Source organism: Setaria viridis, chromosome 7, assembly GCF_005286985.2.
Source record: "Setaria viridis chromosome 7, Setaria_viridis_v4.0, whole genome shotgun sequence".
In the NCBI taxonomy this organism is placed as follows: Eukaryota; Viridiplantae; Streptophyta; class Magnoliopsida; order Poales; family Poaceae; genus Setaria; species Setaria viridis.
Window position 1 is genome coordinate 269,435 of NC_048269.2, and position 24,149 is coordinate 293,583.

Below are 24,149 nucleotides of genomic sequence, written 5' to 3' on the forward strand. Positions count from 1 at the left end.
TCCTTGGCTTGAAGTTCAAAGTAAGAGCTCCGAGTTCAACTGCCCATTTGGAGATTCTACCCGTGGCATCTCTGTTATGTTGTGCTCTTGGAAGTAATGGCGCAGCTTCCGGGAGGTGAGCAGAATAGCGTATAAGAGCTTTTGTATCGGTGAATACCGAGTTTTGGAGTCCGAGAGTACTTCACTGACGAAGTAGACAGGTCGTTGGACCTTGTAAGCGTGGCCCGGTTCAGACCTTTCGTCTACTATTGCCGTGCTGACGACATAAGAAGTAGCGGAGATGTATAGGAGCAAGTCTTCGTTTGGAGAGGGAGCGGTGAGTACAGGAGGCTTTGACAAAAAGTCTTTGAGTTGTGTTAGTGCCTCATCTACCTCTTCCGTCCATTTGAACTTGTCCTGGTGTTTGAGAAGCTTGAAGAAGGGTAGTCCCCGTTCTCCAAGTCTCGAAATGAACCGGTTGAGAGCGGCCATGCAGCCTGTGAGTTTCTGCACATCCTTAATGTTGGCTAGTGCCTGCATGTTTGTGATGGCAGATATTTTTTCCAGGTTGGCCTCAATGGCACGATGGCTAATGATGAACCCGAGTAGTTTATCGGAAGCTACTCCAAAGACGCACTTAGTAGGATTGAGTTTCCAACGGAAAGCACGGAGACTAGAGAAAGTTTCATCCAAGTCAGCAATGAGTTCCTCCCAGTTTCTTGTTTTGACGACGACGTCGTCGACATAAGCTTCGATATTGCGGTGAAGTTGCCTTTCGAAGCACATCTGTATAGCCCTTTGATAAGTTGCTCCTGCATTTTTTAGTCCGAAAGACATTGTTTTGTAGCAGAAAGCTCCGAAGGGCGTAATGAACGTTGTTTTGGCTTGATCTTCTTCTTTGAGGCTTATCTGGTGATAGCCGGAGTAGCAGTCGAGAAAGCATAGCAAAGCGCACCCAGCGGTGGAGTCAACCACTTGATCGATCCTGGGTAGCCCGAAAGGATCTTTCGGGCAATGTTTGTTGAGGTCGGTGTAGTCAACACACATTCTCCATTCGTTGTTTTTCTTACGAACAAGCACGGGATTGGCGAGCCAGTCAGGATGGAAGACTTCTTTGATGAACCCTGCCGCGAGTAGCTTGGCTAACTCTTTTTTGATTGCTTCTCGTCTGTCCTGAGCGAAACGGCGCAGTCGTTGCCGTTTTGGAGTAGCTTTGGGATCAACATTGAGAGAATGCTCGATCAGTTCCTTGGGCACACCTGGTATGTCAGCCGGCTTCCAAGCGAAGATATCATGGTTAGCCCAAAGGAAATTGACGAGCACGAATTCCTATTTAGGATCTAGCCCTGTTCCGATCAGGGCTGTCTTGGAAGGATCACCGGTCTGGAGGTCGACTGATTTGAAGTCTTGCTCACTAGCGGGTTTCACCTTTGTGGACCCCGACTTGTTTTCCGGGATCTCCAGTTCGGTTGGATGGAGCTTCTTTCAAGCTGTGAAGACTTGCTGCATGGGACTAGGAGATTGAGTAGTCGCAGCAATTTCCACGGCTTCGGTGTCGCATTCGTAGGATCTCCGGAGATCTCCTCGCAGCGTGAGCTCCCCCTTGGGGCCTGGCATTTTGAGTACCAGGTAGACATAATGTGGTATGGCCATGAACTTGGCGAGTGCTGGCCGTCCGAGTATAGCATGATAAGATGTCTCGAAGTCGGCGACCTCGAATCTGATGTACTCGGTGCGGTAATGTTCCTTAGTTCTGAAGGTGACCGGAAGGACAACTTGTCCTAGTGGTATAGCCACGTTTCCGAGCACGATGCCGTAGAAAGGTGAATCCGTTGGGGTAAGCATTTCAGTAACGTCAAGGCACATCTTCCTTAATGTCTTGGCGAAGATAACGTTGAGGCCGCTTCCGCTGTCAATGAGTACTTTGGTTAGCTTTGATCCTGCCACAACTGGATCCACGACTAATGGAAAACGGCTTGGTTCTGAAAATTTTGTCCATTGATCTTTTCTGCTGAAAGAAATTGGAACATCTGACCATTTTAATGGTGTAGGGTCCGTTGGCTCAATGGCCATGATCTCCCTGAGCATGAGTTTGTTGGCTCGCTTGGATGCGGTGCCTGGGATACCGCCGAAAATGACGTTGACGGTTTTTGAAGCTGTTTGGAAGTCGCCTTCCTCATCTTCGTCGTTGCGGACTTTATTTTTGCCCTTATCTCTGTTCTTGGTGTACTCTTCAGGGGGTGGTGGTGCGGGCAAGTCTTGCATGACTCGGCGCATGCTGTAGCAGTCTATCGCCGAGTGCTTGCTAGTCGGATGCTATGGGCACTACTTTTTGAGTAGCTCAGTGAAGGTTGGCCCTTCGTCGTTTCTGCGGTGTCCCTTTTTTCCGGAGTTGGTCATGGCGGCAACGGTGTTGTCGGGCTTCCTTTTGCGATTGTGGTTAGTCGGATAGGAGTTTCGAGCGTCGTTATGCCGAGCTCTATCTGGTTCATTGTTGTGGTTGTTGTCGTGTCCGCGGTTACGGTGGGAACCGAACCGTTTTCGCTCTTTGTCTTCTTCATCAACCCACTGTTGCACCATGACTTTGAATTCTTTGACATCAGCTGGTCGCCGGCGACCGAAGTCTTGGTATGTTCGTCGGTCATAGAGTCCATTTTGGAAGCACTCAATGACGTTTGTTTCGGAGATGTCAACTATGGTAGCCTTCTTTTCGAAGAACCGTCGTAGATAGTCACGTAAGGTCTCGCCTTCTTTTTGCTTAATTTGTCTTAAGTCGATCTTGTTACCTGGTCTAGCCATGGAGCCGGCGAAGTTGTTGGTGAAAGCCTTTGTCAAGTCTGCCCAAGAATCAATGGACATGGGTTTGAGTGACTCGAGCCAAGTCAGTGGTGCGGGTTCCATGCATATGGGGAAATGGATAACTTTGGTGTCGTTATTGCCCCTGGCTGCTTGGACGGCTAGCGAGTAACATCGTAGCCATTGAATTGGGTCTTGCTTGCCGTCGTACTTGGTGATTCCGGTTGGCTTGAACTTATCGGGTAATTTTGTTTTCATTACCCGGTTTGTGAAAGCAGGAAAATGGTTGTAGCTGTCGACTTCCCGTTCGCGCCGACAGTTGAGAATTTCTCGCAAATCACTGAAGTTGGACATTTCGTGGATCTTCCTAGTAGGGCAGATCCTTTTAACCGAGTTGGTGCAGCTGACCTCACCAACATCCTTATGTCGAGCAGGAGCTTTGTGCTTGCTTGGACCTTGGCTGTGCTGCCAAGGTTGGTTAACTGCATCATCGTTTCGTGGGACAGCATTTTTGTCTGCAGCTCCCCTGCTACCTTCTTCATGAGATGTGATACGAGGAACGGACGGGATTGGTGATTCTTTGTCGAGTAGCTTGTAAGCTTGCTCCGCAAGTTGTGCGATCAGTCCGTTGCCGCGCTGCACGAGTTGAGCTGTGGCTGCGTTATCCTTATCCTGAGGCATCAATGTTGTTAAAAGATTGATTGAGGCGATAGCCGCGAGTGGAGTATTGTGCTCCTGGGCCTGGACTGCGTTGAAATCCCTTTCAAGATTTGTAATAGGAATATTTGTAGCCATCAAATATCGTCGCTCGGCTCGAGTAGTATTGCGCGCTCTTCGTTGGTTGCGCTGCTCGGAGGTTTCACCATGAGGGGCGTCAGCTGTAGACTCATCTTCGGAGATGTTGTCAATTTGTGCTAATCGCCTGGGGGTTCTGTTCTGGCTAGTACCCGAGTTATTATTCTGAGTGATAACAAGTATCTCCCTGTCCGATCTCTGTGTAACTTTCCTCGCGGTTGGAAGTGAGTGGAACGCCTTCTTGATATGGTAGGTTGTCTATATGGGCAACAAGGCGCGAGTCGTAGTCATGATCGAGAAAAGACGGTCGCAATCCCGGCCAGTGGACGAATCTGCCTTGTGATGTCGAAGTTATTACCAACCCTTGGGCTGGACCAGATAATGGTATCTCTGGTGAATAGGATGAGTCAGAGTCGACGTCTTCATCATGCCCGAGTTCGGATCGGGTTCGAGCAAGAAAATTTTGGTAGACTTTGGTTCCGTTGCGGAGTCCGTGCGGGAACCGCCTTGAAGTCGAAACTGACTTGGACGCTGACTAGGATCGACGAGTCCAAAGCGAGTCCGACCCTGAGTCCTGGGGTCGGCTGAGCCCGACCCTCTGTGTGTGAAACTCCGCCTCGCCCGACCCTGAGGCCCGGGGTCGGATGCGCCCGGCCCCTTGAGGGTGGAATTCCGCCTCGCCCGACCCTGAATTCTGGGGTCGGGCGCCCGACCCCTGAGCGGAGGGTTGGAGTAGTCTGGGGCGAAGTCGAATCCGACGCGTAGTCGAACTCGAACTCGTCGACTTTGAAATCTTGGTTTTTTCTGGTCAGATTTTCTGGTTTCTTCTCCTGAACGTCGACGATTTGGCGCCGGAACGATCCCGAGCCTTCGGCGACGCAAAGCCAGGATCCAAAAACGAAGGTGGCGCCGGCTTCGATGAAGAAGATGGGCCTGATGATGACCTTTGCCATTGAGTTCGCGCTGAGAAACTCGACGAGCTCCCCTACCTGGCACGTCAGCTGTCGGTGTTTTAGATCGGCAACCCGCCTAGGGGGTACCCTAGGTGGTCTTTTATGCGGTAAGGGTCGTCGAGAATTAAGGAATCAATGGTGACGCAGGGAACACGATTTAGACAGGTTCGGGCCGCTAGATCGCGTAATACCCTACGTCCTGTGTGTTGGTTTGTATTGATGTATGATGATATGGTGTCTGTGTTTTGAGGGGGGTCCCTGCCCACCCTTATATGCACAGGAGGGCAGGGTTACAAGTCTGAGTCCTAGTCGAGTACTATTACAGAGTTCTACTCGGTAACGGCCCGAGTAGTTTTCCATAAACATACTTGACTAGTCCAAGTAGGATACGCCCATCCTTGTTCTGATCTTGTCTGAGTATGTCCCTTGGTGGGCCGTCCAAGGCCTACTCGTGGACCTGGGGTGTATGCCCGACAGTATGGGAGGGTGTCGAGGTAGGTAATGAGGCGTGAATCATCGTCCTTGGGCGAGAGCATGTGGCTTCATGTTGGGCCAATAGATGAATCTGCCTTGGGGTGTTGATGTGATCACTAGGCCCTGCTGCAGACCTAATAAAGGGGTCTTCTCCTCCGGGTCCGAGTAGTAGTCGAAGTCCTCGATTGTATCCGTATTGGATTGTGATCTGGACAAGACCGCCTAATAAACAGTGGTCGTGTTGCGGAGTCCGAACGGGAATTGACTCAAGTGGTAATACGACTTGCACGATGGCTTATGCACTAGCTCGTGAAAGTCAATTCGACTGGTGGGAGGAGTCGAGTTGTACTCGAACTCGTCTCCCTAGTCTTTGACTAAGTCATAAATTGAAAATTCGTCAAAATTCTCGACGAGATCCTCCAGAGCTTGACGTTGGAGTTTCATGGTTTGCTGCTTCTTCTCCGGGGTTGCAACAATGTGGTGGTGGAAATTTCCAACACCATCTGTGACGCAAACCCAGGAGCCGAAGATGAACGCCGTGCCTACTTCAAACACGACGATTGGCTTGATGATGAGTCATGCCATTGAGTGCACCAGTGGATTCTCGACGGGACACCCTACTTGGCGCGCCAGCTGTTGGTGTTTAGACCTGGCAACCTACCGAGGGTGGTGTCCAAGGTAGTGTTTTAGTTAGTGGGGCTTGTCGAGATCAGAAACTCGAAGGTAAACACAAACACACGATTTAGACAGATTCGGGCTGCTAGTTGCGTAATACCCTATATCCTGTGTGTTGATTAGATTGAATTGCTTTGGAGGGGGCGAATCAATTTGCCTAAAAAACCTGTTCACTATTTCAGTTTAGATATCTGTTTGTGGATGTGTTGTGCTTGAAAATTTCAGTTCAGTGTTGAATTGATTCCATAACGTAAGCCAAAAGGTAGCAAGTTCCTCCATGTCTTGCTATAGGTTCTCTCAAAGAAAACAACAGGAGGAGATGATCAACAAAGCTCTGATACCCATCTAATGATGCACACTAAATTGGAGGAACCACTCTAAGGTGTTGTAGATAGTTCTAGTACAAAATGTTGAAGAAACTGGCACTCTAAATCCACATACAATAAGAGCTTAATAATCCAAAGCTCAAAGAAGAGATCTAGTCCAAGATCTATGATAGGAACATCAAGTTCTATTCACAAGGTAGTGGCTACATAAAACTTTCAAAACTAGAGGATATAGCCTCTATTTAAACTGACATACAACTATACGACAATTACTAGCCAACTAGATGGCAGCTAAGGGTACAACTAGATATTAGTCATAACAACTCAGCTATTACTCATTGACACCTAAGACACAATTTCTAGGACAACATAGTAGCTTCTAGCAATATAATAACATATACCATGACATCATAATCTTCCCGGCTAAGTTAACTCTTCATGAAGTATGTAGTAAAAAGATAAAACTCAAATTGGTAGCAAAATTCAAATTTACTTATAAGCTTGATAGTTTATGAATTTCTGCTATGATGTCCCTCGTCAGTGCCTTAATTTGATTTAAAACAGTTAAGATTGTTGCTAACAGTAGACTTCAAACGTCAAAAGCAATTAATGAATTTAATCTTGTGTGGTAGTATTGCTCATCTAAGGCCTTGTTTGTTTGAGTTTCTGCTTTTGAGCTTTTGGCTAGAAAGCTAGCTTTCTAAAAGCTGGTCTTTTGGTTGTTGACCTTTTGCTATTGGCTTTTGTAATAAATTTTTATCTTCTCAGCACACTAAAAGCTAGGAAAAGCTCCTCTCAGACCTTGTTTGTTTGAGCTTCTGCTTTTGGACTTTTGGCTGGAAAGCTAGTTTTCTAAAAGATGGCTTTTTGGTTGCTAACCTTTTGCTATTGGCTTTTGTAATAAATTTTTATCTTCTTAGCACATCAAAAGCCAGAAAAAGCTCCTCTCAGCCAGCTTTCTAGCTTTCAGTCCATTTTCTCAGAAGCTAGCTTTCCGGCTTTTCGAAAGCCTTCAACCCAACAACTAGACTGTTTGTTTCAACTTTCCAGCTTCTAACTACCAGAAGCTGGAAAGTTGACCCAAGAAGCTCCTAGAGACCCAAAATAGCCAGGGAAGCTTCCTTTTCTTTTTCACACGACTGTATCGTAGAAATTAGACTGTGTAGTAATGGTTCTATCATATTCTAAGAGAACCGTGTACATTTTATAAATGAATTGAAATACTTTCTCAAAATTGAGGATTCGTAATGTTTGGTTTGATATTCTTATTTAAATTTTGTATATTTTAGCACGCTTATTCGCGTATACCCCTATTAAACTTTGATTTTAAGCTTTATTTCGTAACGATACAATGTTATTGTTTAAAATATTAGCATGTATGTAAAGAGTGGAGGACAACCGGTAAAAACCTAAATTACTCATAGACATATATAGATAGTATTTTGTTCGTACTAAGGTAAAGTAAACACAAAGAGAATCAGATTAAAGTGTATTTGGTAACGGAATTTGTGATTACCCTCTTTACATGGTTGTACTCTCATAACATATCAAATTACAGAATGTGTATTTATATCTGATTACGGTGGGAAGGAAGGGTAACAAGCTTATATAGATATAGATATTATTTAGATAAGATTATATAGATATAGATATTATTTAGATAAGAGAATTCGATTACAGCCGCAACCAAACATAGGATTCGTTACCTTCAATAATCAGATTAAGTTACATTTGAGCCAACCAAACACCACCTTAGATCATGATTGTACTTGTCCCAAAAGCCCAGCAAAATAATTACCCCAAGAGAAAACCAAGCAGAAGAATAGTGTAATACGGGCTTGTCATCCCTTCGGTCCATAAGGCCACCCACCGGGAGACAAATGGAACCTACTACAGCCCACACAAGTCAAATGGAAGCTTGACCAGTTAAGCAAGAAATCTTAGGCTAACCTTCATTACATACTAGTACGAGGACAAAAATAACTATAAACCACGAACGAATTTTCTAAACCCGACGCAAATGCACCTGGTGACACTGCACAGCACTATGATGCCTGGTCATAACACAACTAGACATCCATATGCCATCTTTACTATCTACAATAATAACACAACTTATGTATGCATACGATGCCCGGTCAGCGTGGGTTGATGCTGGGCACCACGCCACTGAGCAGGTTGCTACCGGAAACCTCCATGGACGAAATGTAGTGATCATTCGAAGAAGCCATCCGCGTCGCCGATGATGTTGTGGGTGTGCCAGTGGTGTTGCTGCTGCTAGAGCCCATCGCCAGGGCACCGGACTCTGACGATGCTATATTCTCTGTCCCCGGCGTCATCTGCCATATCACCTCCAGCTCCCGAACCACCTCCACCATAGATGGCCTCGCGTCCGTCTCGTCCTGGCAACACCGCAGTGCCAACGCGGCAAACCTCTCCACGCATTCCGCGGGGTATGAGCCCATCCGGTTATCCACCACCGAGAATATCATCCCTGACTGATTGGCTGCCAACACCTCTCTGACTATATTTCTTCCATGGGAAATTGGCTGCATCCCAGTCAGTAGTTCCAAGAACACAACACCCAGGCTGTACACATCGCTTTTGTCTGTAAGCTTATGAGTGAGGAAGTACTCAGGGTCAAGATAGCCCTGCAAAAGTGAGGAGAGGAAAATTAGTTTTTGATCATGATGTGTGAAGTGTATTTCACTATCTCAGGAAGCGCCAGAATAGTGTATGGTAGCCTATTTACCGGGGTACCCTTTACGACAGTGGAGACATGGCCAGGGGCACTCCCCTCTGTTTCTGGCAACGGAGCGAGCCGTGAGAGACCAAAATCAGCAACCTTTGCAACAAACTTCGAGTCCAGTAGAATATTGCTAGCTTTGATGTCACGATGATATATTGGGGGGTCTGCTTCAGTATGCAAATACAGGATACCACGTGATGATCCCAGCGCAATCCGTAGCCTCATGGGGAAATCTAGAGGCACTTTAGCTTTAGCTGTCACATGGATATTGTCAGGTCAGAAAGGCAGTATATCAGAATTAATAGTGCAGGAATGTAGGTGAGCAGTCTTAGCGCACAAAAAGGAAAGCAAAAAAGGTCAGAAACCATAAAATGACACGTATTAAGGAATGAAATTCTAAAACTAGGAGACACGACTTTTGGAACGGAGGAGGTAATATGAATGGACAATGATCCACAACAACAAAATATGCATAAATTTGTGTTTCCATAACATTTTTCAACTGGACGTGAGAATGAACAATGTGATTGTATAACTGTAGCAAACAAAAGATTGAACATGGAGAAATTGCTTGCATGCAAGTAATACATGACAGAAACATGGGATTTGTGATGCTTTTAGAATTTTATGTATTAGTCCAATAGAATAACTATAAGTAAACTTTAAGGTGATTATAGTGGTATTGAATAAGGGCTCACCTGAAAGATGATCACGTAGATTACCATTGGGCATAAACTCATATACCAGCATCTGCAATATAGGCTTAACAGTGTGAGGCTACATCACAGTAATGTTCAATAGAAAGTACATTACCTACTAGTAAATCATCCATATCATGACTTCCAAAAAGATAGGAAATCAAAGTTCTACACAAAAGAAAACATAATACCTACCAAGGAAGCACGTGGGAACTAAACAATAAACACTTCATTCAATCACTCTACCAGAAATAGGTTCCACATGCACATTAGAACCAACAAATTTGTATCAATTTTTCCACTACTCAGTTCAAAAGAAGCAAGCGATTGAATAATAAATCAACAACATTTGACGTAATTTACTTTAAAATTTGCATTTCTTTAGAGAGAGAGAGGGGGGGGTTGCAGGGACAACCTGCTCATCTTCTTCATCACAGTAACCAAGCAAAGAAACCAGGTTACGGTGATGCAGCCTGGACAGCAATTCTATCTCTGTGAAGAATTCCTTTGAACCCTGAAGAGATTCTTGCTGTGCTCGTTTTATGGCTGCTACTGTTCCATCAGCCAACACACCTCTGTATACTTTCCCATACCCTCCTTGGCCAATTAGTGCTGAATCATCAAAGTCATTTGTACAATGTGACAATTCTTCAAAAGTGAAGTCTTTTACACCAGCAATTTTCATTGAAATTCTTTTTGCTGCATCAGACAATAGAACCTTGTCATTTGACCAGCGGATAGGAAATGTAGCTCAGACAAATAGCAAATCATATAGAAAGGATATACTTATATGCACATTAATTCCTTTACTAAAATAGTAAATAAATGAATATAGAGGGGGCAATTGAAACACTATTTCATTTTAATAAAAAAACAAACTTTCTAACCGTTAACTGCTTAAGACCATAGGGAGTAGAGGTGGAGGGTACCAGAGCGTTTCTTTGAAGAAGAATGTCTTGAACGTCTTCGCAATATGATAATTGTAATTAGGGATGAAAGAATGGCGGCTGCAGCAAATGCCGCCATGACTACCCCAACAATGGCACCTGTACTCAGAATGGACCTTCTACCCTGTGGTAATACTGGGAAAGATAGCAAAGAGAACATATAAGCCCTCTATCTTCTAGACATTCTACAGTTATGGAAATTTAAACTGATCTAGAATATGCAGCAAACTTAAGTTAGCAAGATTTCCATAACACTATGTTTTGTAGGCATGTTTGATCAACAGCACCATGTGACTGCTACAGCACATCTTTTTCAATCCCAAACTATTCATTTGGAATATACATGTTCCATTATAATTCACGTGCGATAGCATATTCTACTGTAACGTTTAGGCCCAAAAATTGTTTTCTTAACTTGCTCAGCTTTGCCAAGTGACATCGGCTGTTCGTCACATACATTTCTCAGAGTTTCTGGTTAGATGCAAATCTGCGATAACATCTAGCGTGAGATTTCAAATGAGGTATTGTGGTGCTCAGTTGGGCAGAGGGGCTTAGGGCCCTCTAGGTCCAGTCTAGCTGTTGGTTGCTATAGTTGCCCTCCTGTGTGTGTATTGTGAATATACTACCTCCGTCCCAAAAAACAAGTCATTATAGGTGTGTCTTAACTCAAACTTTCTCAACTTTGACCAAATTTATAGAGAAAAGTATCAATGTTTATGCCATCAAATAGGTATATTATAAAAATATATCTCATGATAAATCCAGTGACACTTATTTCATACCATAAATATATGTAGTTTTTTCTATAATCTTGGTCAAACTTAGAAAAGTTTGACTTAGGACAATCCTAAAACGACTTGTTTTTTGGGACGGAGGGAGTATGTGTAAGACTGTTTTGTCTCTTAATACAAATATACGCACCTTCCTATGTAGTCGAGGGAAAAAAGATGCAAGGTATCATTATCATAGATTCATAGTTAAACTCACCAAAATCTCTAATCTAACTATAGAATGCATAAGTGAAAATAATAGATGCAGAGAAAAGATAGCATACTGTTGCTATACCACCCTGGGTTGAAGTTGAGAAGCTCATAGGGTCCAAATATGTCAGAGTCTGGAATCTGCCAACCTGTGAACATACCTCTGAGCCTAGACACCTCACTTGCATTGAAAATGAGTGTTCTATTTGGAAATAGTTTCAGGGACATCTTAAGCCTTGGGCCTTCTTCCCACATAAAAGTAGAAACTTCTAATTGGAACGATAACAATGAAAGCCCAGATGATAAGTACTGCTGAAATAGAGCCTCATAGGGAACAAAATCCGAAAGCCCAGGACTCTTAAGCCGGTAATCCACATAAACTGGAATGGCACAAAAGCACGGTATAGGTGACATTAGCACTCTTTCGTAAGGCATGTCAGTAGAACATGGTCCACAAAGTGTACTGTTATTTGAGGAACCTCCATCTGCAACAACTGTCTTTGATTGACAATACTTAGAAATATTCTGTTGGTTTTGAACTGTGCATACAGGGTTTCCATGCAACCTAAACATTAAGTTATGGCAGAAAAAGTAAGGCACTGAAACAGAAGCAACAGAAAGCTATATAGAACATGCTCTTCCGTTCTTGATGAACTGCATTTTCTTTCGCAAATTAGTATTGAAGTAACCGTTAGTTTTTGTTATTAGAATCAAAGAAGTTATAGGCTAAATGATGACATTGTTAGACATATGCACCAAACAACCCCCTTTCTTGCAATTTTTATTAGAAATGGCCAAATGCAAAATTATACAGAAGGGAGCATATGGATAGGATGTACACAAAGAGGAAAATGAAACCATCTTTCACTTCATTTCTCTTGCCCTTTGCCAATTAGCAAAAGAAACAACAGATCTTTCAGAAAGTTCTGACACCAAATGCTCAACTGTTCATGTTTATATTAAAAAACATGTTTTGCTGTCCCCAAGTACTATGACACATCTATATCAGACCATGTAAGGAACAAATTGAATATTTTTCTAACATGAAACGATCAATAGCACCATAACTCCACATGAAACCACCACTTTCTTGGGACTTGGGCTTGCCCAAAAAGGTTAGGTACTGACCTTCGCTAATGGGCGTCAATAAATGAAAATGAATGGAAAGCCACAGGCAACTTACAGAGGGGTTTGGATTTTAAAAAACTAAGCTGCGTACCGGTGTACCGAGACAAACAAGGCAAGGTGGGTGACTCAAGGTATTCATCTTATATGCTAATATGTTCAGATGATCGAATGAAAAGCGTCACATATATCCTTGCTACAGTATATGGAAGTTACACTATTTTGAAGCTACTAAAACATAGATAGGTCTGCATCAGTTCTTTTTTAAGCGAAGGTGATCAAACAAATCAGTGATAACATAACACCTTTCTAATAACACAAAGAAGTCAATATTCATAACAAGAAGAAAGGATTGAATAGAAATGCATACAGGATGGTAACATTGTCAGGGGGCGAAAGAGGCGTTGATAGATTGGTGAGAGCATTGTTCTGGAAATCCCTGTAAAATATTCAACAGAGAATTAGACTATCAATTACCTTGTTCTAGAAAAATGTGATGGGGAGTGAAGATTAGAATATCTCACAGTATAAGACTTCTATTTCCACTGAGATCAATATTTTGCCAGATATTAGAAGGAACAGAGCCATCCAAGTTGTTGTTGTCCAGTGACCTGAAGAAAGGACAATGAAGTCTCAGTTCAGTCTGATCCGACTGACCGTTTCAGAGCATAGGTACCATGCATACTGTTTGAGATAAAGAAACTATGCTCAATGAAAGATAATTATTTTATTTTTGGAGGCATGGCAGTTTATCTATTAGATTAAATTTATATATAAGTAAGAAGAGCCCTTTACTACAAGGAGGCATATTGTAACTGTCGCTGTTAAGCAATAATGATATGAAAGCTACCATCCTAATGCTCTTATCCTTTGTATCTCAAGACCAATCATCTATGCAAAGTTTTCTACAAATGATCGAAAGGATCATCACATGAACTGTCCACATTAACTTATAAATAGCATGAAAAGGGTAAGATCGTACTTACAATCTTTGAAGATTAGGAAGGCCAGAAAAACTTCCAGGTATGGAACCGTTAAGGTGATTATGGGAAAGATCACTGCATAAATTGTGAAAGTGAGGAAATCACCGTCTATGCAATTAGAACGATCAATAAATAATACTTCTTGCCAAATGTTTAGTAAAATAATAAGATGCTATGATCTGTCTGCAAGGGGTGTTTTGTACATTGTAGTTATATTGCTCGCAAATTGGCTGGATGGTATGGGACCCCTCAACTGATTCCAGCTAAGATCCCTGAAACACCAATAAGACCAAGATGAGAAAAACTGCCAAATTCTCCTAAGCATGATGCGCAAGGACTAAGACTAAAATGTTTTGCTAATAATAAAAAAATTGTGATGCTGTAGTATAGAATTTTACACATACAAGTAACCAAGTTGGGGTATTCCACTGAGATCAGGAACAGGTCCTTCCAAGCTGCAGTTCCTCAAACTCCTAATGATGAGTATCAATTATATTAATTTATGATTTTAATAAATGCTATTACAGGAAAAACACAGAGCAGAATACTAAATACAGTTGAGATGCACTGCAGCTTTACACCTTAATGTGCAAGGATTCAAAGGCAAGCCCCATTTTGGGTAATGAACTGCATATGCTTGTCAAACATCTCGTGTGCAAGCCTAAATTTTACCATTATAAATTTATAATACCCTAAATATTAGCAACAGCTAATTAATTTTTTGTTATATATCCTCTTTAATTTCACGCGATTTGACTTGCTCTCACTAGATTAGGAATGTCAATTCTTTGGATGGGGAGGTCATCCTATAAACTTTAACTTGTGATGTATAGATGATAGATACATTTATACAGGGATCTCTACTGCAAACTTTCCCAATGTTTCAACAATTCTGTACTTTTTGGATATTCATAAGCTAGATTGCAACATGTTAGGAGATAGAAAAATCAATATTAATCAAACTATTTCCTCAGATAGTCATTATGAAAGACAAACAAGTGGCTTAATCAGAAATTCAGAAATGAATTGAACTTTTTAAGTTTGGTTAATCAACACTGCAGCATTTAACTAATAATTGGACAAGGTACAGTACGCATTTTACTTTGTAGACCACTGATAGGCCCTTCGGAGGCCAGCGATCGTCAGGGACAAAAGATGCTATTCAATCAATATCTATGCGACAGTTACTAATATAAATAAGCAGTAATATAAAAGTAAAAATCTACATGTCCAGATTTCTTTTCCTGTCAAAGATTCAACCAAATGAAGGGGAGTTGTCATGGTAATTGGTAAACCAACAATGAGGGTATGGATTTGCATTTACTGGTAATAAAATTCATTTGAGAACAAATAAAAGAATGAAAAAGGAGTTAAAACAAACTTACAACTTCAGAAGTGTCGTGATGTTGCCATAAGATACAGGAACTGAACTTCCAGAGAAATTATTATTGTCTAGTTGACTGGGATCATTTTAAAAAGATGTAGTTAGAAATAAAATGGACAATGGATGTTATACAGTTTTAAAATGTGAAATTGCAGATGCATGGTCAAATATTTGAAAAAAGTGAACTACACAATGTGCAATGAATAGGATGAAGTGCTTTCTTTCTTTTCAACTAGTTTTGATTATTGTTGGTCAAGAAAGAGTGGAAAGCACCCAAAAATCGTGTACTGTTGGCAAGAATAAAGCACCTTAAAGATCAGGATAAAACCAGATTTAAACCAAGATTACTACATAATCTACAGTAGCCAGTTAGATAAAGTTTTCACTGAGAAAATGAAGGAATGATAAAAGACATCAGCTGCTATTGCCATAGAAGAAGTTTAGACCCACAGAGGTTAATACTTTGTGGTCCTCCCAAACCTCTAGATTAGCTCTACTTAAATTCAATCGAGCTATGAAACAACAGACACGAGTAACCACTGCAAATGAATTGCGCTTCATGCCAAGCTAAACTTTATCCAATTCCTGATCGAAGAATGGTAGGCAATGCAACTAACTTAGCATAATAGTGATACAGAAAAATATAAGCTTACATACATGATTAACACTTTCGGTAACTTAGATAGCTCTGGAGGAATATAGCCTGACAAGTTATTGTTATCCAACAATCTGCAAAATAAAAATACTCTCAGCAAAGTATAAAGTAAGATCAGTAATGGTGCAGCAGTCTGGAACTTACAGGTGAACAAGTGAAGGTAATCTGGAAAGCTCAGGTGGAATCTGACCGCTCAATGAGTTGTTGTTCATGTGACTGGATCAAGATTGAAAAGCCATTAGGATACCTATTCTTTGCTTACATAGATGCAAACCAATACTACTCACAAGTGTTTGGTTTTGTTCAGGTTAGCAAATGATTTCGGTATTGGTCCAGATATATGGTTCTGATCAATCTGAATCCTATTCAGATTAGGAAGGAAGCCAATCTCCTCTGGTAAAGAACCATTCAATTGGTTTCCATTTAGGAGCCTGCAAATACATAAAACAGACACCATGTTACAGTAGCAGAAATAATTGCATGAAAGAAGCAAAAAGTTGCAAAGCCCATCTTCACTACTTGTATCAGAGAAACACATTAAATTATAATCAGAGACATGTTAAAGAGAAAAATAAAAATACCAAGTATCAGGATGCATCTTAGATTCAGGGTAGCAACAATAAGCTAAACTAACAGCGCTCAAGGAAGATGACAAGCTCCGTATACAACCAAAATATAACTAGTTAACTGATTCAGAAAGACTATGTTGTTGACCAACTTCCTAAGACTTACATTAATTCCAGAGAAGTGATGTTGCCAACCTCCTTAGGTATGCTCCCGCCTATTGAATTCCACATAAAATCCCTTCAAAGAAACAGGAAAAAAAATACTCAACGCCTTTGTGCATGTACATTAAACAAGTGCGCAATCCAAATGACAAGCTAAAGTTGACTCAACAGTTAATTGATTGCCAGCAAAAAATCATTAACTTACATAATTCGCATTTGAGAAAGCTGACCAAGCTCAGGAGCCAAAGTTCCCGATAAATTCAACGCTAGGAGCTGTCTGCAATCACATTTACGTTATAGATGTAAATACTTTAATAGCCATGGAAACTACTGGCTAATGGGAAAAAAGTCATCAAGTGAAACAAGTGTTGCAGCAATCAGATCCACTAGCAAAATAATTAACTCCAGAGATACTAGAAGGGACAAGGCCCCCAGTACTATGTAAACACATTCTGGATCCTTTTAGTCGAAGCCTCCAATATTCCAAATACAGTGTAGTTTCCAACAATGCCAAAACAGGAAGAATGCAACGCATGTTGGAAAAGAGAGGGAGAGTAGATGCTATTATCAAGTTTTCTTTCAAAAAGTGGAAACAAATCCAGGTGCAAACCTGGCCTATTAAGCTAAGGTGGTAAACAAATTTGTATCAAAACCAAGGCCAAGTTTAGTCATTCATCAAAAAACAACTCAAAACAAATTAGAAGGGTTAGTGTGGAATGTAAAAGAAGCAATTGATTGACAAGGTGATCGCTTATGCTCGTACAATTCCTGTATATGCAAGTATCCATCGATTTTGCTTGATGCATTGTAGCAGATGAGATGGGACCAATTTCCCGTGCATGGATCTCCACGGTTCCAGCTGTTAAGACGTCCCAGTGGATCTATCAAGCTGCCCCTGATAGCCTTGAGAGCATCAACTGCAGAGTAGATGGACCAATTTTAGATACAGTTAGTTTGACAAAAATGTAAGAAGAAAGAAATTCGAAGGCATGAAAAATAGCTGTAATGAAAAAAAGGTAGTATTGCTGACTTGTATACACCTGTCCTGTCAGGTGATAGGTCATGCTTACAAGGTAAAAGTCAAATGGAAACAAATGGGGAATATGCAGAGATCAAACTAACATAAGAGAGGTATGCATGCAACGAATACAAAGGATTTTACCTTCCCATGGTGCAGTGATTTGTGCAGTCGCTGGTCGCAAAAGGGCAAGATAAAATGTGAGGATAACGAAAGAGAGAAAGAATACTTGAGGCCGTAACGAATTTTGCCCCATTTGGCCAGAATATTCAGAGTTCATGGTTGTAGGCTCTCTGTGACAGAATCCATTCCCTGTTAGGGAACAGCTGAGCAGAAGTTAGTTGAACAGATCGAAGATACACAAAGGGCATCGGATTAAATTACTGCTCGAATCTGCCGGTAAATTTAAGAAAGCTATGCATTCCAAAGGAAAACTTTTGCTAGTCGGAAATTCTGAGGCTTGTAGTTGATAGCTTATGTAACTCAAAGGAGTAAACTTTTATTAGAATACACACAAGAATTCAAAGTAAATAACCAACAAGCAGTAGAGATGACATGGGATGAAAACATGGCATGAGAAATTTTTGTAACACAGTACAAGGAGAAATAAATTCCTTTGCTGCTCATATTGACAGGGAAGGAAATGTTGGTGTTGCATCCTAACAAACAAATATAGTCATGACACCATAGCTAGCACCATAGCTGAGCATATGCTCACCAAGGATTAAAGCGTGGCATGCTATGTCCTCAACAGAGAAAAAGAAAGAAAATTAGGATTTCGCAACTAACCAAGGTAATCAAGAGCAACTTCAAGGAAAGCTCAACTCACCAGGTAGCAAAGCAAGCAGCAGATAGCACCAACCAGAGGGATTGATTGAGCCGATCGGGGCGCCGATGACAGAACCGCCGAATGGAGGGGGCGGCGCAATAAAGAAAGATGGAAGCTCTCGAGTGGCAAGCAGAGGAGGCAACAACGGCGAGTTTACGCTGGTGATTAAGATATTGTAGTGGCAAAGGCAACGGAGGGTATGTGAATGCGATGGAAAGGGGGGATCTCTCCTATGAAAGGGACACTGATGCTGCTGGTGCGAACAAGCGAGGAAGGTAGCAGCCGCCCTTGTTTAGGGACAGTGAGAGAGCTGCATTGACCCTTTCCGCTGCGTTGCCAGATCTGAATTGGGTGACCATTTCTTTCCTCCACTGCACCTGCTCCTCCTGCTTCCGCTGCTTCTCCGGGAAGGAGAAGAGACTGGATCCCAATCCTCCCAACCATTCCAGCATCGACCGCTCCAAGCAGCACTAAATGCAACGCTCACGCACTGACCTGACGTCCTGACCTGACAGCGGTGGATTGGACCTGGGGTTGGTGTTGAACAGGATAGGTTTGCTTTGCTCCCCTCCAACGCCTCCATCTCCTCTCGCTCTCCACCCATCCACCCGTCTGCCTCCTCACCCACTGACCTCAGCACGTTGAATTTCGCCGCCTATTGAACGGGCCAAACCAATCCGTGCGGAGGAAAAAATCAAAAGGAAGGGGGCGAGAGTAAGAAGAAGGGCTCAGACTCTCGGACTGCTTGCGGAGGCCAAGCCATCCTCATCCTCGCCCTGGACTGGAGGTCCTGACATGCCATTACCGCCGCCGCCGCCGCTCATCGGCATGAGCTCCCCTCCCCTGACGACGCCGTCGCCGAGATTAGGACGAAAAGACAAAAATGTGCGCCATCGCTGTCAGCTGGGCCCGTCCCTAAAACCCCCGCACCTGCGTTTCGGAAAAATGAAAAATCTAAAATATTGCAATTCTTCCTTTCAAATTATAGACGATTTCAAATCCTCTATGTAACTATGTAGCTTATTGGCTAACTTTAACCCATAGTTATTTGAACCGGACCGGACCGGCGGTTGGACCGGTACCGAACCAGGGCCTAAACTGGCTCGGTTCGCTTAAAAGATCAGCCGTGCAATCGGACCGTTAAAAACCGGTGGAACCGGCTGGTTTTTTATGGAACCGGTAAACCGGCGGTTCTGATTGAACCGGACTGGTTCGATTCTTCACCAAAATGCCCCTCTATCAATTCAGGGGAGCATTATCTCCATGAGGGCAAAAATGGAATTCTTCAATTTTTAGGGTTAGGCAGTAAGGCAGCACAGAGACTTGGCCAGAGGGAAAAATCGCACGGAAAAAAAATTGCGGCCGGTGGCGGCGCTGCACGCACTGGCGCCTGGCGGCCGGCGCACGCCGCCCCCTCCGTCCGTTCGTCGCCGTCCACCGAACACCGGTCCTAGGCTCCCAGCACCCAGCCCCAGGTCCATCCCTGTTCCCCCAATCCCCCGTCCTCCCTCCGTTAGTGGGCTGGGCGGCTGCCGGTGGGGCGCCAGCGCCACGAGGCACCACGCCTGGCAGCCTGGGCGGCGGACCGGCGAGGCGCCGCGCCACCACGCCTGGGCGCCGTTGCGGCGGGCGAGTGGGCCGGCTGGCGGGCCACCAGGCACCAGCCCACCACCACGCGGCCTGGGCGGCGGACCGGCGGAGCGCTGGCCGCGCCTGAGGCCCTGAGCGAGGGCAGGCAGGAGCCAGGACCCAGGAGCAGCCGAGCAACAAGCCAGCAACAGCAAGTCAATCTTCGACAATCGACAGCAACAGCAAGTTCTGAATTTCTGATCTACCATGGCTAATGGTTAGTACTCACTACTCACTACAAATTAGTATTATTATTGCTTATTATTGCACAAAATTAGAGTAGGTACTACTGATTTGTATACTTATTATTGAAGTACTGATTGGTCTTTTTTTGCACTTAACATTCACAGTGGATTCTTCAGACACTCCCAATAACGCAGCACCTAGCCAAGAGGTTGGAACAGAAGTAAGGACAAGAAGAAAAACTGATCCGGCATGGGGGTATTGTACACAAGTTACTGAGGAAAGAAAAAAGAAGATCAAGTGCATGTACTGTGACATGATTTTGAAAGGAGGAGGAATCCATCGATTCAAGGAACATCTAGCCAAATATCTAGGAAATGTGGCTGGATGTCCAAAGGTTGGTCCAGAGGTTCAACATGTAATGAATCAAAGTATTGAAAATTGGAAAGATAAGAAAAGGAAGCAGCAAGAGATCTATGAGGAAGAAAACCCATATGGGCCTGACCCTGGAAATGAGGAATCATATGATGTCTCTAATACTAAAGCAGCCCCAACCCGGCATGGTCCTACTGCAACAACTAGAGGAAGAAAAAGAGGCGTTGCTACCTAGTATTGGCAAGTATTTCAAACCTAGAACTGCCCAGGGGATCAACCTACAATAAAGAGTGTGCTCCAAGGAGAAGAAGTCAAGTTAAAGACTGATTTGTGTATGGCAAGATGGTTTATTGATGCATCACTTCCATTTAATGCAAGTAACTCCATCTTTTATCAGCCAATGCTTGATGTTGTGTGTGCATATGGTTCAGGATACAAGGGGCCAATTTTCAATAGTTTGCGTGGTCCATTACTTGCAAAGTGTGTTGAGGAAACTAGAAATTTTGTTGATGGATTTCGTAAAATTTGGAGGCAAACTGGTTGCACAATTATGGCTGATGGGTGAACTGATAGGAAGAGAAGGACCCTCATCAACTTCTTGGTGTATTGTCCCAAAGGTACTATCTTTCTCAAGTCAGTTGATGCCACTGAAAGTTCCAAAACTGCAGAGTTCTTGTTCAGATTATTTAGAGATGTAGTGAACTTTGTTGGTGCTGAACATGTTGTTCATTTTGTCACTGATAATGCCTCAAACATGGTTGCTGCGGGTAGAAGATTAGAAGATGAGTTCCCATCTATTTATTGGTCCCCTTGTGCTACCCATTGTTTGAATTTAGTATTATCTGACTTTGGCAAGGAAAATTTAGTGAAGACCACTGTAGCTCATGCATCATCTATTACAAAATATATCTACAACCATTGTTATCCATTATATCTAATGAGGAAGTTCACTAAGGGTCATGAAATTCTTTGGCCAACGCAAACTCGTTTTGCTACAAATTTTGTTGCTTTGCAAAGCATATACAAGCACAAGGCTGATCTTCATGCAATGGTTGTCTGTAGTGAGTGGACTAACTCTGCATATTATAAGGATCCACAAGGGAAAAAAATTACCAAAGCTGTGCTAGATCAGAACTTTTGGAAAGATTGTGCTGTTGTCTGTCAATTATCAGAACCAATTGTTAGGATGTTGAGAATTGTGGACAGTGATGAGAGACCTGCAATGGGCTATCTATTTGCAGCCTTCCATGCTTCTAGAGAGGAAATTGAGAAGAGGTTTCAGAGGAAGAAGGACTTAGTTAAGCCCTTTTTGGAATACATAGATGCACGATGGGATAAACACTTTGATAAGAATATTCATGCTGCCGGCTTTTGGTTCAATCCTAATAACCAGTATAATGATCAACTAAGAGAGAAATATAGTTTCACTACTTCTGGAGTTCTTGATATCATTGAAAAATATGCTGGGAAAGATATAGCTCTTCGGAGTTCTTTGACAAGAGAGATGAGAATTTTTAGAATGGGAGAAGGTGATTTTGGACGTTCAACTGCTATAAATGATCGACAACACATGCTTGCTGGTCATCGAACCGGTGAGACCTTCGGTTTAATGGTTCACTGGTCAAATCGTTTTCATTTATGTTTGTCTTTGCTTTATGAACATCTGTGGGGGAAAATGGCATAAACTTGGAGGCTTCGGGGCTATCAAATAAAACAAAAAACATTAGGATGCAAGAGGAACCGAATATAAAAGTTGCTTGAAAATCATTATTCACTTGCGTAGATTGAGAATGAACATTCGGTGACGATAGAGATGGTTTTGTCAAAGTTTATGAAGATTGACTTTTCAAAATCCTAATATGCCTATACTAAAAATAAAGAAAGAAAGTGAAAAAGGGCACAAAACGGTACAAAAAGCAGTAACTTTTTGAAGCATTCAAGGTTTAAGTTTTTAATTAAGCAACAGGGAAAGTTCAACGTTGACGCCGCATGTATTTGCAAGAATTCGTGGCCTTGTGGGGTGGTGTGTAAAGGAGGCGTAAAAGTAAAGTTCGTATACTTATCTTTTGACTTTGTACTACTAGCTCGTTGGCTCCTGACATCACGGATGATACAAGGGTGCTCTTGGTTCCTTTCCCATAACCTGAATTTCTTTCTCCAACAGTGTTATCTCAAATCCTCGATATCGTTTCGTTCCCCTCCTTGAGATAGGCCTTCTTTTTCTGAGCCCGTGGTAGGATGGGCCTGCTTTTTTCTGAGCCCAGTCGATGGGCCTGCCTTTTTTGTTCGCCATGAATGGATTGGATCCTTCTTGTTTCTTCGTTCCGCACAGTAAGTTGATCCCTCTATTTCCTAAAAAAAAAAAGTTGATCTCTCTCTCTCTGTAGCTGCTGGATGTAGATTATTGATGGAAAAACATGATGGATAAGGTTCATTTGCATTGTTCTCTCTGTGCAAATACGGTCAATTTGAGCATCTCTAGTTCATTTGTTTTTATTTTTTTTAAAAAAATCACATGATGGATTAGAAATGTGAGCTTTTATTAGTGCCATCTAGACAAATCCTATGCTAATATACAAAGATAATAAAATTAGTAAAATATGTATCGTTTTTATCCCAGTCCTTGCTCACCACTTCCCAATTGGTGAGTTTTATCTCCTTCAAGGCTACAATGAGGTCCTGGCTCTTTTGGTGAAGTGATCTCTCTATTGGAGCTAAAGTTATTTGCAAAACGTTCGGTAAAACGACTTCTCCTATATTTATGTGGATGCATATAAGATATCAAATTTCCATTGTGCCCCTAGTTAGAACGCGCTGTTCAAATGGATTTTATTTTTCCCCTCCAATTTGTATTGTGATTTCAACTAAAATAAAATGGGTTAATAATAAAAAATAATCATAGATAGAACTAATAATTTTTCTTTTCTTTTTTTTCTTTCTTGTCCCTTCGTTTTTTTCTCCCTTTCCTCACTTCTTATTTTTCTTTTTTTCCTCCCTTTGCTGCATTGATTATCTGATAGCCGCCCAGACCATGTCAGATAGTTCCGTTCGTCATTATCTTCGCCGCTCACGCCGCAAGCTGCCAGAGTGCCAGGGCACTGCCGCTTCTCCGCTGCCCGCTGGAGCACCAGGCCGCCGGCCACCGCGCCTCCACCAACAAGCTGGGCCTGCAGCATGCTCGTCTACGGCTCCTGCCTCGAGCCCTCGAGCACTTCTACCTCCAGGCCGAGGATTGCGGGGAGCACGACCTCGCCTTCTTCGAGGCGTTCTCCGTCCACGCCTCTTCCTCGACGATCTCCTCGCCGGCCTTGAGGCTGTCTCCGTCGTCGGCATCAAGATCTGCTCCCCTTTCCGGCCAGCTGCGGCTGCTCTCTTACCGCCTGTGTTACACGGATACTTCGGTATGGATACGGATACGTGATAGGGTGATACTCCAATACGCCTTTTTTTTTCAAAAACACCGGTACGGGATACACGAATATATAAATCATATTTATATTTTAAACACATAATAATAGAAATAAAATAATACATACATTATTCGTAAGCATCACTTAAAGGTTGTTGGAGTACTTGATTGCTTTTATTTTATATAATAATTCATCATGTCTTTTCTTCTTATTCCTTGTTCGTATTGTGTATTTATGTGCGGAACGAGGGATTAGAGTTTCAATGTATCGGGAAAGAATTGGAAATGTGTCAACAAAGTATCAGAATTATTTTATTTATTTACAAATTATTAAAATATCCAATACGTGTCCGACAAGTATCGAAGGAGTATTAGTATCCGGAAGTATCGGAGGAGTACCGGATACGGATACGTGAACCTTTAGAAGTATCCGCATATTGTAGCTTACCGCTGCTACTA

At 42.6% G+C, this 24,149-nt stretch overlaps 1 protein-coding gene across 3 annotated transcripts; it reads right to left on the reverse strand.

The window, feature by feature from the left end:
* Window positions 1-7,672: 7,672 nt before the first annotated feature.
* On the reverse strand, window positions 7,673-18,954 carry LOC117863528 (probable LRR receptor-like serine/threonine-protein kinase At1g06840). 3 transcript variants are annotated; one of them, XM_034747298.2, is made up of 21 exons: window positions 18,095-18,954; window positions 17,984-18,004; window positions 17,410-17,577; window positions 17,011-17,164; window positions 16,453-16,524; window positions 16,252-16,323; window positions 15,807-15,950; window positions 15,664-15,735; window positions 15,522-15,593; window positions 14,866-14,940; window positions 13,885-13,953; window positions 13,684-13,752; window positions 13,484-13,555; window positions 13,022-13,108; window positions 12,868-12,936; window positions 11,447-11,937; window positions 10,375-10,527; window positions 9,861-10,144; window positions 9,446-9,497; window positions 8,751-9,001; window positions 7,673-8,649 (listed from the first exon to the last, which is right to left on the reverse strand). In XM_034747298.2, exons 3-21 carry the CDS (start codon window positions 17,543-17,545, stop codon window positions 8,137-8,139), a joined length of 2,907 nt encoding a protein of 968 aa, XP_034603189.1. In that variant the 5' UTR covers window positions 17,546-17,577; window positions 17,984-18,004; window positions 18,095-18,954; the 3' UTR covers window positions 7,673-8,136. The 3 variants fall into 3 exon arrangements, with proteins under 3 accessions (XP_034603189.1, XP_034603187.1, XP_034603188.1); XM_034747296.2 differs by lacking the exon at window positions 17,984-18,004; XM_034747297.2 differs by lacking the exon at window positions 17,984-18,004 and having other exon boundaries at window positions 17,410-17,591.
* Window positions 18,955-24,149: the final 5,195 nt, after the last annotated feature.